Source organism: Hemibagrus wyckioides, linkage group LG29, assembly GCF_019097595.1.
Source record: "Hemibagrus wyckioides isolate EC202008001 linkage group LG29, SWU_Hwy_1.0, whole genome shotgun sequence".
NCBI classification, from domain to species: domain Eukaryota; kingdom Metazoa; phylum Chordata; class Actinopteri; order Siluriformes; family Bagridae; genus Hemibagrus; species Hemibagrus wyckioides.
The window spans coordinates 17,457,337-17,475,679 of record NC_080738.1 but is presented as its reverse complement, the minus strand read 5'-3'; the positions used below and the strand labels follow the sequence as shown (position 1 = coordinate 17,475,679).

Here is an 18,343-nt window from a genome sequence, read left to right as displayed (position 1 = left end):
TTTCATTTGAAAGGACACCATTAAATACAGAAGGCACTTACAAAAAGTTAAATTACAGACGTGTTATAAACGTATAAGTTATTGATTTAAAAAAAAAAAAAAAGAAAATGAGAAAAATAATCAGAGAAAAATAAGAAGCAGAGGCGGCCGGCGAACTCGGGCGGCCGCGTACAGTACATCTCAGTCATATCTAAATATCTGTAAATCTAAGTACAGTATAAACAAGATTTTTTGTTGTTATTAGTTTAATGCCCCTACGATTTTTTTTTAAAACACAGAATACAGAAATCATCGTTTATCATTTTTAAGTCACGAGTTAGTGGTGTGTGTTTGATTCATCGTTTTATTAGGTATTAGGCTTTTGTGGTTTCTGCATTGAGGACGTCGTGGTAGAGCTCGATGAGACGGTTCGCCTCCCTCTGACCAGACAGCAAAGCACCATGGGTAGTGGAATAATATTTCCTGTGTGTGGCCTCACCGGCAAACAGCACCTGCAACGGCTAAGAGAGAGTGGACAATAACATGGGGTTAGAATTCATCTGACACTTAATGTCGATTCTACGATTGTAAATAAACTTAAGTTCAAGCAACTCGGCCATATTCAGATGACGAGGAGCTGGAAATCTTTTTAAAATTTTCTACAGATTTGTGCCACATCACAGTCGTATGAACCTGCACTACTCTCAGAGCTGCTGGTCTAGAAAATAAATCAGCACCTTCTGATCAATCAGATTTCAAAACATGATATTTCAGCGTTTAACCTGGATTAGATGTTTGATACAAAACAGAAACCTTCTCAATATGATAGTCAGGGGGCGGAGCTAATATTTGTGACATCGCAAAATACTCTTCACTGCTTAAACCTGTTATAATGTGAAACCTGGACACCTTTTTAGGCAGAGAAGTGAAGCTACGTGTCCAGGGAACTGAATTGTGGTTGCTATGGTAACACGATGTCGTTAAATGCATCGCTGCGGATATGACGACGCATCGCATTCGAACATTACGTACTTAAAGCTCTGATGAAACACCAGGGGAGGGGGAGGGGCATGTGAAATTTGCATAATCATGCGTATTCATGAACAGATTTGCATACACATCGAAGCTTCTGTACTGAGAGTTTTTGTTCTATTTTTAGCTAAATTGAGAAAACTGAGTGAGATTTTCTGCCTGAAGGAGGAGGTTATTTTCAGCCCTGCGCTTCAAGGTTTCTGTCTGTAGCGCAGGTTTTCCTGCAGGCGCAGGTTGTTCTTTCAGACCTGTAATTGCCTGTTAGCGCATGAGCGTGTCAGAGTGAGGACGAAAAACAGAAGGAAAGAAAAAGAGAATAAGAAAAAGGTGCAAGCTAGGTGAAAGCTAATAATCTGTAACTCTAGGTACAGGCTAATAATCTGTAACTCTAGGTGCAGGCTAATAATCTATAACTCTAGGTGCAGGTTAATAATCTGTACTCTAGGTGCAGGTTCTGTAACTCTAGGTGCAGGCTAATAATCTGTAACTCTAGGTGCAGGCTAATAATCTATAACTCTAGGTGCAGGTTAATAATCTGTACTCTAGGTGCAGGTTCTGTAACTCTAGGTGCAGGCTAATAATCTGTAATTCTAGGTACAGGCTAATAATCTGTAACTCTAGGTGCAGGCTAATAATCTGTAACTCTAGGTGCAGGCTAATACTCTGTAACTATAGGTACAGGCTAATAATCTGTAACTCTAGGTGCAGGCTAATAATCTGTAATTCTAGGTACAGGCTAATAATCTGTAACTCTAGGTGCAGGCTAATAATCTGTAACTCTAGGTGCAGGCTAATACTCTGTAACTATAGGTACAGGCTAATAATCTGTAACTCTAGGTGCAGGCTAATAATCTATAACTCTAGGTGCAGGCTCTGTAACTCTATGTGCAGGTTAATAATCTGTAACTCTAGGTGCAGGCTCTGTAACTCTAGGCACAGGCTAATAATCTGTAACTCTAGGTACAGGCTAATACTCTGTAACTATAGGTACAGGCTAATAATCTGTAACTCTAGGTACAGGTTAATAATCTGTAACTCTAGGTGCAGGCTCTGTAACTCTATGTGCAGGTTAATAATCTGTAACTCTAGGTGCAGGTTAATAATCTGTAAGTCTGGGTGCAGGCTCTGTAACTCTAGGTACAGGCTAATAATCTGTAACTCTAGTTGCAGGCTAATAATCTGTAACTCTAGGTGCAGGCTAATACTCTGTAACTATAGGTACAGGCTAATAATCTGTAACTCTAGGTACAGGCTAATAATCTGTAACTCTAGGTACAGGCTAATAATCTGTAACTCTAGGTACAGGCTAATAATCTGTAACTCTAGGTGCAGGCTAATAATCTATAACTCTAGGTACAGGCTAATAATCTGTAACTCTAGGTGCAGGCTAATAATCTATAACTCTAGGTGCAGGCTAATACTCTGTAACTATAGGTACAGGCTAATAATCTATAACTCTAGGTGCAGGCTAATACTCTGTAACTATAGGTACAGGCTAATAATCTGTAACTCTAGCTGCAGGCTAATAATCTGTAACTCTAGGTACAGGTTAATAATCTGTAACTCTAGGTGCAGGCTCTGTAACTCTAGGTACAGGCTAATAATCTGTAACTCTAGGTACAGGCTAATACTATGTAACTATAGGTACAGGCTAATAATCTGTAACTCTAGGTACAGGCTAATAATCTGTAACTCTAGGTACAGGCTAATAATCTGTAACTCTAGGTGCAGCCTCTGTAACTCTATGTGCAGGTTAATAATCTGTAACTCTAGGTGCAGGTTAATAATCTGTAACTCTAGGTGCAGACTAATAATCTGTAACTCTAGGTGCAGGCTAATAATCTGTAACTCTAGTTGCAGGTTAATAATCTGTAACTCTAGGTGAGGTTAATAATCTGTAAGTCTAGGTGCAGGTTAATAATCTGTAACTCTAGGTGCAGACTAATAATCTGTAACTCTAGGTACAGGCTAATAATCTGTAACTCTAGGTGCAGGCTCTGTAACTCTAGGTGCAGGCTAATAATCTGTAACTCTAGGTGCAGGCTCTGTAACTCTAGGTGCAGGCTAATAATATATAACTATAGATACAGGCTAATAATCTGTAACTCTAGGTACAGGCTAATAATCTGTAACTCTAGGTGCAGGCTAATAATCTGTAACTCTAGGTGCAGATTAATAATCTGTAACTCTAGGTGCAGGCTAATAATCTGTAACTCTAGGTGCAGGCTAATAATCTGTAACTCTAGGTGCAGGCTAATAATCTATAACTCTAGGTACAGGCTAATAATCTGTAACTCTAGGTGCAGGCTAATAATCTATAACTCTAGGTACAGGCTAATAATCTGTAACTCTAGGTGCAGGCTCTGTAACTCTAGGTACAGGCTAATAATCTGTAACTCTAGGTGCAGGCTCTGTAACTCTAGGTGCAGGCTAATAATATATAACTATAGATACAGGCTAATAATCTGTAACTCTAGGTACAGGCTAATAATCTGTAACTCTAGGTGCAGGCTAATAATCTGTAACTCTAGGTGCAGGCTAATAATATATAACTATAGATACAGGCTAATAATCTGTAACTCTAGGTACAGGCTAATAATCTGTAACTCTAGGTGCAGGCTAATAATCTGTAACTCTAGGTGCAGACTAATAATCTGTAACTCTAGGTGCAGGCTAATAATCTGTAACTCTAGGTGCAGGCTAATAATCTGTAACTCTAGGTACAGACTAATATCCTGTAACTCTAGGTGCAGGCTCTGTAACTCTAGGTACAGGCTCTGTAACTCTAGGTGCAGGCTAATAATCTGTAACTCTAGGTGCCGGCTAATAATCTATAACTCTAGGTGCAGGCTAATAATCTATAACTCTAGGTGCAGGCTCTGTAACTCTAGGTGCAGGCTAATAATCTGTAACTCTAGGTGCAGGCTAATAATCTGTAACTCTAGGTGCAGGCTCTGTAACTCTAGGTGCAGGCTAATAATCTGTAACTCTAGGTACAGGCTAATAATCTGTAACTCTAGGTACAGGCTAATAATCTGTAACTCTAGGTGCAGGCCAATAATCTGTAACTCTAGGTGCAGGCTAATAATCTGTAACTCTAGGTGCAGGCTAATAATCTATAACTCTAGGTGCAGGCTAATAATCTGTAACTCTAGGTGCAGGCCTATAATCTGTAACTCTAGGTGCAGACTAATAATCTGTAACTCTAGGTGCAGGCTAATAATCTGTAACTCTAGGTGCAAGCACTGTAACTCTAGTTGCAGACTAATAATCCGTAACTCTAGGTGCAGGCTAATAAACTCTAGGTGCAGGCTAATACTCTGTAACTCCAGGTGCAGGCTAATAATCTGTAAATCTAGGTGCAGGCTAATACTCTGTAACTCTAGGTACAGGCTCTGTAACTCTAGGTGCAGGCTAATACTCTGTAACTCTAGGTGCAGGCTAATAATCTGTAACTCTAGGTGCAAGCTCTGTAACTCTAGGTGCAGGCCAATAATCTGTAACTCTAGGTGCAGGCCAATAATCTGTAACTCTAGGTGCAGGCTAATAAACTCTAGGTGCAGGCTAATACTCTGTAACTCCAGGTGCAGGCTAATAATCTGTAAATCTAGGTGCAGGCTAATACTCTGTAACTCTAGTTGCAGACTAATAATCTGTAACTCTAGGTGCAGGCTAATAATCTGTACTCTTAGCTGCAGACTAATACAGTTTCCAGACTTCCTGCAAATCTTTTGAGTGGATCAGTAAGAAAAGTCTTTGCATCTCTCACCGGAGCCTTGGAGCTCTTGGTGTAGGGCAGGGGTTCAGCCAGCCTCTCGAAGTCTGCCCCGCTGGAGCCCACGCGGGTGAAGGAGTACGAGCCCCTGATGTAGGGGTTACTGCCCCACGACGAGCGCAGGATCCGCCGTGGCTTTGGAATGTTCTGGTTCCCTGCAAGAAACAAGAGGGAAGAAAATCAGGAGAACATAAGATTAGCAGAACAAGAGAGTAAACGTTGTTATGGCGATTTGGCATATGGGATGGTGCTTCGCTCTGAACTGAGGCCAGAGTAGGATCACGGACGAGGAAACAGGCAGGGCGTCTGCTAGCTTTGTGAATGGAAACAGTGACAGAAGAGGAGTGGAAAGTGGTGGATTTTATGCCTCATGCAAGATGAAAGAATAAAACACGACTGAGGAGTAAAGAAAATGATTTGATAGAAAAAAATGACCAGGCAGATCCACTGAATCCTGGTAGATTCTCTCTTTCTGTTTCTAATAAACAGGCAAATCTAATAGTTTAAATAGTTTGTAAAAGAACTTCATGGATTCATCAAAAGTTTGAGCTTTAACTCTGTTTGCTCTGCACTTCAAAAAAGTGATCTCAGTGATCTCCTGTCCTTGAGGAACAGGTTTTTCACAGATCCACCCCAAGGCAGCTGTGAGTCACGAAGGTTAATCCACACATTCAATCCACACCTATGTTCAGGAACATATCTGAATAACACCAAAGCTGAGAACAATAACACAACTGGACACGCCAGACAGCCATGATGATTGCATAACGTACGCGCAGGTGAGCCAAACCTCAAGAGTAGTGAAGAATGGACTCGGTTCACTCGCCAGGGGAAAAAATGGTGGGCGGCTCCAGGTTAAAGCACATCCAGGCACTGAGGTGTGATGTCATACTGTGTGACTCGATGAGTCATTGTGCATTTACAGGATAATGAGTAATGGGTATGTGGTGTGTCACGGTGCTGACCACTAATCATGTTTAGTGAGCTGATTGTGATTACAAAAAAAGACATTACCATTTACTATTTGTTCCATCCTAAGATCATAAATATTCAATAACAGAATGATCTGAAGCCCCACCCCCTTGCCTGACCTGTGAACTTGCGGAGCAGCTCGGTGCACATCTCGGCCACGGTTTCGTCATCGCAGCTCTCCATGAGCAGCGCCTCGTCTCCACAGATCCAGCCGCTCAGCATGTGGCCGTAGCGCTCGGGCGGGTAAAGCACATCGAAGCTGCAGATTTTGCGGTACCAGAGCTCTTCCGGGTAAGCCAGGCTCTCCAGGTGTGCCTCGTCCTCCCAGACGAACTGGATGCTGTTGCACTCGGGACTCCAAAAGGGCTCGGAGAACTCCAGGAAGATCTTATCCGTGGTGCTGATGCCCAGCTTCTGGATGGACAGGGCCTTGTCCAGGGGCAGGCTTGGAGAGAAGAGCATCTCGTGAGATTTCTTTAAGACGCCCAACGAAGCTGTAAAGATCACATGATCGGCGAGGAACCACTCGCCGTCCTCGCACTCAACACGCACCGGAGCTAGGCCAGGTCGCTGATCCTGGTTGTGGTCAGCTTGGTCAGCTTCACCCTCGGCGTCCTGAGCGCTGTAATTCCAGTGGATGCGGCGGACGGGTTTTCCCAGGTGCAGCACACGGCTCGGAATGTCCTGGGCCAGCAGCTCAACCACTTTAATGAAGCCACCGGGGATGACGTGGTGAGCGCCGGGGATCTCGGTCCACTCCCCGAACTCGCTCAGGGACACTTCGTCCATGCTGGCGGAGCTGCTTTCACAGCTTTCCACCTGAAACAACAAGACCAACAACAATAGAACAACAAAGTTTACAAGAAATCGCAGGTGTATATCAACACGTTCGTTCTAACACCTTATTGTTTCTATAGCAACAGCTCCCTCACAGGCTCTTAGCAGTCACAGACGCTAATAATCCAAACGGAAAGAACATGTTTAAGGAAGTGCTTATGTAACATTTATGAAATGAGTCTCCAGTGTCCTCCAGTGTGACTACAAAGGTATTTTTTGAAGACTATTCCCACATGGACACTTTTTGGACTGCGAATGCCGAAGCTGGACTAATCTCAGCCCCACATGGACAGATATGATGTGAGATGTCCAGGTTATGGAGAACAGATTCTCCCTGGCATCATCTGTGAAATCTTTGTGTAATCATTTCCTCTTTCTGTTCCTCTATTTTTAGTTAGAGTTCCTCTACTTGTATGGAGGCGTTGTGCTCTGAAGACAAAGGAGACAGAGACAAATACGCAAGAGGACACATCAGAGCATGAGGTGCAGCAGAGTTTCAGGGAGGCTCATCCTAACCATGTAAATATGTCTTTCCAGTCTAAACTAGTTCATACTGCATTAGACATAGAGAGAAAGAGAAAGAGAAAGAGAGAGCAGGTCATATGACTCCTGACATTCCCTCTGACTGTCTCTCTGTCTGTCACGCTTACAGACATCCAATAGAGAACTATGACTCCAGTTATGATCAGTGAGGCTGAGAGTTACAGAGGTGTTCTGACGTGTCATAAGGATCACGTGACTGAGAAAAGAAAACAGATGAGAGGCTTCACTGCACCTTGAGGTACTGCTGTAGCATGGACAGCTTCAGCTTCTTGATGCTTTCAGAGTCGTCAGGGTCCACCGTGATCTTCTTGCGCACCAGGTCACGTGTGAAGATACCCACACTGTTCTTCGTCTCAGCGCCCACTGGCTTTCCATTCTGGAAAAACTCCTGAGTCAGCTCATACACCTGAGAGAGAGAGGCAGGAAAGGAAGATAGAAGGAAAGCTAGACAAAAAGTAACAAGAAAGAATATAGTTGCAAGCAACGATGATTGGGTCCAAGCAATGGTGCCATCGCCGACCAGACAGGCGCACCAGACACAGTGGGCACATGCATTTAACGGGGAAATACCAAAAGGACAAAAGTGACAATTTGGGAAAACTGACTCTCCCTCTAAACTTTACAAGGACAAAAGTATATTATAAATATAATATAATAATATTATAAATATAACATATCATACTATTTTTCTTTTCTTGAAGTGTATATACATTTTTTGGTTGACTCTGTATATATAAATTGTGAACATGAAGCCATATTTAAAAAAAATAATAATAATAAAGGGGAAAGAGCTTCTAGTGGACATAGTCTAGTACTGCAGGAGTCAGGCCAAGGCCATGTCTAGTCAATGAACTGATGAATGTAAAAATTTGTTGTGAGTCGTGCGAGCATCACAAAATCATGAAACTAAGCAAACTTACTCACAACCAGTTGTTCTTTCTATGAAACATTAGAACTTTCCACTGTTAAGATATAAGAACATTAATTTTCTTCTATTATGTCCTTATTTAAATTCTCACCATAGCAACATCATTCACAATATCACAAATTCCTTCACCATTTCACATCAGCCATGTCTTGCTATTATTCTGACTGATTTTGAACCAAATCAAGTAAAAGGAAGGGACAAAACATTAGATTTCTAAGTGACACACTTCCTGCTGCCAGTTGGTGGCACTATGACTGAGACTCACAGCTGTCATATCTGTATGATCAGCTTTCTATGCTTAACATAATCCTAAGGTTTCATGTAGATCACTTAATGTACACAGAAATAATTAGCCACATCCTGTTTCGTTTTATTCGCCATAAGTTTAAGGGCTCCTCACGGCTGAACCGTTTGAGATATCAAAAATCCATTCACAATTTTGCATCATCAATGTGTTGAGATCATATTAGCCTGGGTTTGGTGGTGGTTGTATCAATGTCTTGAGATCATATTAGCCTGGGTTTGGTGGTGGTTGTATCAGTGTCTTGAGATCATATTAGCCTGGGTTTGGTGGTGGTTGTATCAGTGTCTTGAGATCACATTAGCCTGGGTTTGGTGGTGGTTGTATCAGTGTCTTGAGATCACATTAGCCTGGGTTTGGTGGTGGTTGTATCAGTGTCTTGAGATCATATTAGCCTGGGTTTGGTGGTGGTTGTATCAATGTCTTGAGATCATATTAGCCTGGGTTTGGTGGCGGTTGTATCAATGTCTTGAGATCATATTAGCCTGGGTTTGGTGGCGGTTGTATCAATGTCTTGAGATCATATTAGCCTGGGTTTGGTGGCGGTTGTATCAATGTCTTGAGATCATATTAGCCTGGGTTTGGTGGCGGTTGTATCAATGTCTTGAGATCATATTAGCCTGGGTTTGGTGGTGGTTGTAGCAATGTGAAAGTTGTTCACCTCAATGAGATCTAAGTGTGTACCACGTTTTACATGGATACGTGCAAGTGTGTATCAGCTATGCAGCAAGATTTTCCAGGGGGCGCTGTGACGGGTGTGTGCCACGCCCAGGGCCGAGTCACACTGACCTCCTAATGGCCGCAGATTCCAACCTGTCTGCTGAATTTCATGCGTTTTTGAGCATGTTAAGATCCCCAAAAGGGCCCGGATGTTTGAAAAAAAAAAATTAATTAATTAAAAAAAAAATCCTTAGAAGAACAAGAGGGATGAGGGATGGAACAAAAATGAAAGAATAAAAGAAAAGGGACAAAACAAAGGAATAAGGGTCAAAAGAAAGAAAGACAGAAATAGTGGATGGAATATGGGCAGGGAGGGAAGAGAAAAACAAAAAAGCAAAGAGGAAAAAGGAAAGAACACATGGAGAGAAGGAAAAGGGAGGACAGAGATAAGGCAGAGGTTGATACAGTTACATCATGGAGATGAAATTCAGTCCAAATCACACAGAGCACTGAAGTCGCTAGCCGTGTGGATGGAATGCATTAGCGTAGTGTAACAGTTGATCTGTGGAGAATTTTCTTGTATGGACGAGTTGCTGAATACACACCTGAGCTGACAGACAGCAGACAGAGAGAGAGAGAGAGGAACTGAAAATGGAGATATAGGTCAGGTGAGGTAACTGCCTCAGAAAGTGAACTTTACTCATGAGCTTTGACAGCGTTCTTCAGAAGCCGGGAAGAAAAAGCTCCTCACGTGAGAGTGCAGTCATGAGACTGAACCACACAGTGCCACACTCAGCACTGCTGATATCTGAAGCTCAAAACCGATTATACACATAAACATGCAACCCAAAGATGCTTAGCAAAAACACCTATCACGTCAGCATACTAAACGTGTCCAAACACGCATTACCAAGGGTTACAACTTCCTGTGGTTAAACACATACACACAAACTAGCAGCTTGATGTTGCAATCTGCCACTACAGATCCTCTAAATAATTAGGTAACCTATTTGCCGTCATTCACCATGTGACTTTCTGTCAAAACACAATAACACAAATCCATTCCAAGATTCTTCAGTTTATCTCTTTTTTTAATTCAATGTCAATAACTTGGACTTGGTACTCTGACCTTGACAACTTGTCATGGGACGTTGGACTTGACTGAGACTTTGTGACAAGAGATTCTGAACTCTAGAGCTTCGGATTTTTGGCTTGATTCAGGCTCTCTAGCTGAAGACTCTTGACTCAAGTCAGATTCTACAGCTTGGTAGGCTTAAATCAAGTCATTCTCTACAGCTTGGAAAGCTTGAACCGATTCAGGCCCTACAGCTTGAAACTCTTGATTCAATTCAGACTCTACTGCTTGGAAAGCTTGACTCAATTCAGATTCACCTGCTTGACATCATGACTCAATTCAGATTCTATAGCTTGGGACTCCTGAATCGATTCAGACTCTATTGCTTGAACCTCCAGTTTGGAATCAGTTTGAACTTCATGGATTCAGACTACAGACTTTACTCAGACTCGAAAGTCTGGAAGTCTGGACTCGGCTCAACTCTACAGTTCTGGATTTTGGGACTGAAATGTACTCTGTGGTTTGAGAATTTAGAAACTGTTCTTCAGGACTTGGCTCAAATTCTGGACATGGACTCTGTGACCCCATTCTCCACTTAAGAGCTTGGGAGTGACTTGCTTATCCTTCATTCGCATGTACTCATGGACTGAACTGAACTGCATGGGATTATAAATACAAAAGAACTCTCCACACCAAATCCCAGAGCTCTCATACCTCATTGTACAAGTCACTGAACTCCTCCACCAGGTCCTTGGGGATACGCTTGCCACTGTTCGTCTGGTAGTGGGCCACACCGTTCTTGGCGTAGAGGCTGATGCGGCCCACACTGCGCTCATCCTCAGTGGTGTGTTCCAGAAGCCCATTATCCTCAGCCAGGTGGTAGATGGGGTTCCCATTAGCGCCATGGATCCAGGTGGCTCCTAGTTCCAAAGTAGCTTTATCTGAAAGCGACAAAAATGGGAAGAGAAAAAGAGTCAGAAGGAGATTGTTGAAATGGTTACGTAAGAGACTGTGTGAAAGGATTTCTCCTGAGAAACACAACAAGCACAGCATTTCTGTGAAAGCAAGCTCTTTTTAAGGTCATTTTTCTGAAGGGTAAATTTAACGCCTCACCGAATTGAACGCTTTGCACTCTGCCTCCGATGCAGTCCGAGGCCTCTAGCACTGTGACATTTGTGAAGCCGTTCTCCAAGAGGGTTTGGGTGGCTGCCAGGCCGGCCAAGCCCGCGCCGATAACTACTATTCGCGGTTGGTGATGCCTGCGTAAGCCGCTACTGAGAGGATCATCTGTGCTGTCCGAAGATATTTCACAACTTTGCATGCCGTCCAAGCTCCTCTTCTAAAAGACCTGCCGGACGGAAAGGACATCCGAAAGGTTAAAAGCAGACTTCACTGTGACTTCGCTTGCCTTTCAGGGGGTCAAGAAAGTAAAAAAGCTTCTGCAGACTTTTTTTTTACAATCACCAGGACTAACGTGTGTCTGTGTAGTTTAGCAACAGGACTCTAAATGTGTAAATGATGATATGCTCAGGACTTTACAGAAGTGTCCGTGTTTATTCAAATGAAAATCTCTGTGTGTATAAACACGCTCGCTTCAATGGAGCCGAATGGAAGCGGCACACCTGACATAAAGCAGGCAGAGGAAGCAGAGGGAGATGCTGGAGACCAAAAAAGCAGAGGTTCTAATTGTGTTATTACAGGGGCAGCTGGAAAGGCTGCTATTACCTGATAGACTAAACAGAGCTCTGGGAATACACTTCCCTTTCATTAGGAGTCTGAAGAGGTTTATACTTTTCTGTTAAACACTGCAGATGGAGCACTGCTTTTACCCAAAGGTACTACATTACCAGCACATACACCCCTGAGACAAGCCTGGGAACGTGTCATTACAACGCTTTCTTCTGCCGGACAAAAGAAACCAGCTGACAGACAAAAGATTCATGAAGCTTTTCCTGTGGGAATAAAGCAGCACTGACGGCAGAACCAACACAGATTTAAACGGTGTATAATCAGAGCTTGAACACTGGGTTGATTTGTGCATTGTACTTAACATTCATGTGTTTTTAAATAGCCAGGTCTCCTACAGAGAAACATGATATTCTACCTTTTGTGTGCTATTTTTTATTCTCCTTTAATTTACAGGTATGTTTGCAAAAATTAATAAGAATTTAGAAATATCTAACTCAAGAAAAGATCCGGAAACAGACTTACAAGTGGCAATTCAAGACTAGTTGGAAGTTGTTGTGTGACAGGGCAGAACTAGGGTGAGTAAAATGTTCAAACTGGTAGAAAATTATTTTTGGTTACTCAGGATTTCATGCCAAACCAAATGACTCCAGGGCCCAATTAAAAAAAGCAGCTGAAAACCAAACCCGGTGTCAGCAAGCTCGTCTCCTCAAACGAGAACCAGATGTGACACAGAGGGAACTGATGCACAACATCCGTGTCATGTGCAGTTCCTGTGCAGATGCTGTTGCATGGCCAACAAAGACAGAAAAGTTTTGCTGAACTGAGCAGAGACGCTGAGGATGTGGCTTAAGACTTTCAGCTGTAAAGGAACGTGTGTCGCAACCAGACTTGCCGAGAAAAATGATGAAGCATCAGTGATGAAAAAGGATAAAGAACCATCACTTCCTGCTCTACTTCCTGTAAATGTGGATGCTGCTGAGAAGTGAAAGTCTCACAATAAGCACTGAGACACAAACAGGCCTCAGAGAAAAAAAACTTTTCTAAAACATAACCAGTGCTGGATTTTTAACACTGTTGATCTAGCTAACGTATGTCTTCGTTATCCTTTCTTCAAATGACATTCAGCTCGTTTTAATCGATTGGTGGCTTTAATTATTCAGAATTATATGATAAAAATTGAAATAATGAGTGCTAAAGACTATCTGGAATCAAAATTAACCACATATCCCTGCTCACATCATGCTGGGTATCATTTATTATCAGTTCCTTCAAGTCTACCATTATATAGGTTTTATATCAAAAAATGTCATCATCCTTCATCTAGTGCTAGGAGGCGGCGCTTAAGTGATAGATATTGAACCGAATCCTGATAACATTAGAGACATCATTGTACTTCTTCTACCCATATCATCTTCGCTTAGTAAGACAACACAAGCATGTCACGCCTGGGATAAGAAGTGTGTCAATTTCGTGGAATGATCCGGAATCAGTGCTCTCTTTATCTGTAGAGTACAGACTGGGCAAACACTGATCCTCGGCGCTGATGTCAGCACGTTATTCCTGTGGCTGGAAAACAAGCACAACACATGCCTCTGCTCTTGGATAGAGATTAAGGAGGCAGCTGGTAGACGGGGGGGAGGAGCGAACGTTTCGACGACAGGGCTTCATCACGACCTAGAAACGCCAAGCTTACATCCTCCATCGAGTGGTTATCTTTTTTCACAAGGCTATCTCGCTGGTACTCGCTGACCGGATCTCGAATCGAAAGCACTTCCCAGAAAACACAGAATGTTTTTTTTCCCCTGACCTTAACCTCATACATAACAACTCTTTGTTTTTTTTTTATATTACTCATTTATGTTTCTCGATTGGTCCGAAGGTGTTGATTGATTTTCTGTCGCGGAAGCTCTGACGCTAGTGGCCTTTCTAAGGCAACGACTCACACACAGACTCGTGTATATAGCAAAAAGATCCAAAGCTAAAAATACAAACGGTTAAAAGGGAAACACTGTGAGAACGCTGTTGCTAGGCAACAGGGAAAGCATGTATGCTAAGCCTTAATAGTAAAAGTAAAGACTTTACTTGACTCAAGTTGTGCTGTGATATTTTTATTGTTTTTTTTTTTTTTAACTACATTGTAATTATAGTTAACAAACCAATCTTTCGGACGGAAACGTTGATATTTCTGTCATTGGTTATTTCTTTTTTTTTTTTTGTTTTTCGGGCTATTCAAATTTTGTTTGTCTAAACTATTTAACCACGTGCTTGCGTTTGAGTCGTTAGCTAGCTAAGGCATCTCCCTGTTGCCTAGCAACCACACTTGAAACAGCGTTTTGTGATTTCGAAATGTCAAAATTAGACTTTACGGAATATTTCAAAGCAAGCACAGATGAAAAAAGAATAGAACAAACGTTTACTTAAAGTTTTTAAATACTGTACGAAGACAAAGCGTGTTTTTATGATTAAAACATTTAGTGTGTTTTCTGAACTGTTCTATGATATCGACTGTGCGGTCTTGATGGTGAAACCATGTGGAAGTGAGATTAGATGTCCGAAGGTTCATCTTTTTTTTCCAGTGATAAAGGAAGATAAAGGAAATATTATCCGATTCAACCCTCAAGTTTTTCATTCAGGGCTCTCTTTTTTTCTCTCAGGACAATCCAAAGCTTTTCTTTGTCCCCTGTCTGTCTTTTGAATGGTGAGAGTGGTGAAGAAGAAGAAACTTGAGTTAGACAATCAGCAGTGCCACGTAGGAGCTCCTGGAACAACCAGGACCGAGTGAGCTCGGAGAGAAGTGTTATTATTATTATTGTTATTATTATTGTTATACACATACACAGACACAGGGTTAAATCCGACCTGGTATATAATAACGATCTGACTTTTTTTCATGACTTTTTCATTTGGCGCATTAAAGAGAAAGCGCACAGCTGCAGCCGCGCATCTGGAGATGAGATGCAGGTGAAAATATGGCAATATAATAATATCTCACAAACCGCTGCGTTAATAATCAACACAAGAAGGAAAAAAGACAGAAAAACAAGGAAATCAGGCTTTAAATATATCCCGTGAATTAAAGGACACAGTGACATTTAGTCTTGTAGTACAGATATAAAGACCTCCGAAACGCACAGGAACCTTTTCATCTTTTTCTTTTCTCTTTTTTCCCAAAAATTCACCACATTTTTTCTCCTCAACTCACATGTAGTATACTGAAAAATACACAAATGTACAAAATAATAACCCAAAACCCAGTTAGAGGTGTGATGAAGGCTCATTACCTGCACTCCTGGTTGGATGTGAGAGTGTATATCAGATGCACTGCTCTTCTTTTGTGTATTTTTTTCCTTTCCCGCAGACTCGGGTGTTTATGTGCGGGAGAACCAGCCGCGGCCAGTTCTTCCTCCTCCTCCTCCTGCCACTCCGACTCACATAAACCACGCCCCCTTGCGTGGGCCTCGGTTGAAGAGTCCCGCCTCCTGCGCTGCGATTGGCTACGAAGGCGTGGGGAGTCGATTGGACGGCGTTGTTGAACTATTGGCCAATCACAGTGCAAAAGGCGGGATTTTAATAAGATATATACAGTATATATTTTTTAATTTCTTTTGCCCTTTTTTTGCCACACAAGCTACTAAAATAAATAAATAAATAAATAAATAAAAACCTGCAAGCAAAGAACGTGGTAAACTCTTTATTAAACAAAGAAACAAAAAGAAATTGTTAAAATAAAAATAAATAAATAAATATATATATATATATTAAAATGTATATATTAAATAACAAGAACCACACATTTCATGTTTATTATTCCAGAGATTTATTTACAGCAATGAAATTAAGTCTGTTAAAAATATAGACCTGTCTGTGTAACAAAAAAAAAAAGAAACTAGAAACTCTAGAAACTTCTAGAAACTCCAATTCGTTTTGACTTTATTTTTGAATTTATGTCACTACATTGTAATATATAATTGCTTTTATATTTTTAAATATTTAGGTGAATATTATATCAAAATGCTTTGTGCTTAGGTAAGGATTTTATTTCTGTTTAAGAACATTACAGATGGAGATAAAGCTTAATCAGTTATAAAATGTAAAATAAATAAATAAAATGTTTATTTTAGCTCATCTCCTTCGGTTCCATGTTCCTCCCTGAAGCCGATCCTCCCACAGCAATCGTTGCTCAGCATCCCAGCTTTATTTTCACTACAAACTCTTCACACTTCCACACAACCAAAAGCAAACCTTTCCCTGTGTGTCCTGTTTTTAACGTTACCAAGACGTCTAGATTCCAATCTTCAGCTTAAAATTCATCCTAAGACCTCAAGAACAAGGGAAACTTTGTGATTGGCTGACGGTGAAAACAGCCTTTGGGACGTTATCAGCGTTTAGCAACACATCCGGGACGCTTTATCAAGATTCAGAACTTTTAGCGAATACAGACAGGAAGAAGCAAATTACATAGAGGCACACATCTAACACATAGAGACAAACATCTAACACAAATACAGAGTTCTACGAGGGAAAAAAAAACAGCACAGACCTTATACAGTTTTCTACAGAAAAACTGTGAAATTAATGAGGAACATGAACAGGAAAAGATCTAAAGTGCTAGCTAACAGAAAAAAAGGAAGAGAATTTCACCAGAAAATCAAATTAACAAAAGACAGTTTGCAAAGAAACTCACACTAATAGCTTGTTAGCTAATTAACTGAATCCTAACTGATCTATCTACAAAGCTGAGAAAACTCCCTAAAGAAAGACGGCTAACTTAGAGACAAACTAGCTAGCTGAGCTAGAGAGAGAAAATCTCCTAATGAAAGACAAGAATAAAAGCAAGGTAATGTTGGAGAAGTTTCCGGAACTGAGCGAACAAGCTAATGTTAGAGAAACATTCCAAACTGAGCAAGCCATCTAACATTAGAGAATATTTGCTAACATGGCTAGCTAAGGCTAGAGAATAAAAACACAAGAATGTCCATAGCTAGCTAAAATATGAGAAAAGGACTAAACTCTAGATGCTTGAGATTAACTTAAACCATCTTAATCTTGATGTTTGGAAGGAATCTGGATGTAGCTTGCAAAGTTGATGGAATTACCTGAAAGAATGCTGCTAATATATTCAGCTAGCTAGCCAGATAATAAGGCTAGTTTTTAAGCTGTATTCACTAAAGTTATAATATAAGGAGAAAAAACAACAAAGAAGCGAAGAAAACTCAGATCCCGAGTTGAAAATTTGCCACTAACACAGTCGCAAGTAAATAAAACACCACGCTGCTTCATACAGGTTTATAATCGTATTTCCTTTAGATTTAATCAACTTTAATGACTGATTTGCAAAAGTAAATACTTCTTGAACCAATGATTACTAATGTTAGCAGGCTAGCTTGATGCTAGCAAAACAAAACATAGTTCAGACTAACGAACAGGTGCATGCAGCCTGCTGAGTTCTCGCCAGATGTTGTGCCAGGAAAATGCAGCCTCGAGTGAGGACGAGCAAGTGAGCCAGCAGAATGACAGGAATTTCTTAAGGAGGAGAGGAAACGAGGGATGACACAGAGGTTAGAAAGAAAAAGTACACATTAAAACATACAGTACATCCTTCCCTTTCATGGAAAAAGGGGGCATGGCCTAAAACTGTGTCCTGTCCAGGAAAAGGTGATTCATTCTCAGCTCACTAAATGTTTGCACTAAACAAAACCGACTGTTTACTGTGACACGCGACCGTTGCTAGTTGTTGAAGTTCACGCCGACAATTGGCCCAGGATTAGCCGCAAGAGTGTTAAACTAGCAAGTCTTAGACCTTAATTTTAACTTCTGTCGCCATGTCAACAACATTTTTGTTTGTTTCAGTGATTTAAAAACTAGTGAAACATGTTATATATCTAGCTAATGATTTTTCAAAATGGCATGAACGATTTTTAGGGTTATATATATACATATATATATATATATAATTAACGAAGCTAATTTTTCCACATCTAAACTTAACCAGTAGGTTAAAGTTTTGTTCGACTGATCAGAGTTTAAAATTCCAGATCCACCAAACAAAACATGTTTTCGTTATTAGAATTCGTCTGTTAGCAGTTATCACTAATTTTCACCCCTATTCAAATGTCTTTCCTCGCCAAAGCTTGACAAGAGCGCCGGGGTCAGTGCTAAATGGTGTGTTCTGTTAACGAGCGTGAAGGCCAGCTGAGGTTGGAAGCGTTTCCAGGGCAGTTCCCGCGCTCACGTCTACCTCTCCTGAATGAAAAGACGCTTTATTTCCCTTTTCTTTTGTGGAGCCGAGGCCGAGAGCCAGGTCCGACCCTGCTGCGTAGAGGAGATGGAGCCGGAGCTCGCTGGATCCACAATGTGTGGTCTATGTGACTGGCGTCAAACAGAAGAAGCTTTCTGCTCCCATCAGAGGCTAACAGGGTTCATGCTACATTCCCACAATCTAGCGCTGACGTCGGAATTTGGAAGGGTTTTCAGGGTGTGAATGAGGACCAGCGGGAAAAACACCAAACAGCAGCAACACTGCTGCTGGTGGTGTCATTGTTTGTTTGTTGT

General features: G+C 41.3%; 1 protein-coding gene across 1 annotated transcript; it reads right to left on the bottom strand.

Moving 5' to 3' along the window:
- Positions 1 to 90: 90 nt before the first annotated feature.
- On the bottom strand, positions 91 to 15,229 carry smox (spermine oxidase). Its single transcript, XM_058384437.1, has 7 exons — positions 15,073 to 15,229; positions 11,216 to 11,450; positions 10,817 to 11,043; positions 7,371 to 7,544; positions 5,878 to 6,577; positions 4,781 to 4,941; positions 91 to 500 (listed from the first exon to the last, which is right to left on the bottom strand). The coding sequence occupies exons 2-7, from the start codon at positions 11,421 to 11,423 to the stop codon at positions 354 to 356; spliced, it is 1,617 nt and encodes a 538-aa protein (XP_058240420.1). The 5' UTR covers positions 11,424 to 11,450; positions 15,073 to 15,229; the 3' UTR covers positions 91 to 353.
- Between the last annotated feature and the right edge of the window lie 3,114 nt (positions 15,230 to 18,343).

Coding starts and splice junctions, on each gene's coding strand:
- smox (XM_058384437.1), bottom strand. CDS start 11,423: ATGCAAAGTTGTGAAATATCTTCGGACAGCACAGATGATCCTCTCAGT. Junction 7,545..10,816: donor TCAGTGACTTGTACAATGAG/GTATGAGAGCTC, acceptor TCTCTCTCTCAG/GTGTATGAGCTGACTCAGGA. Junction 501..4,780: donor CCAAGAGCTCCAAGGCTCCG/GTGAGAGATGCA, acceptor ACTCTCTCTTAG/CCGTTGCAGGTGCTGTTTGC.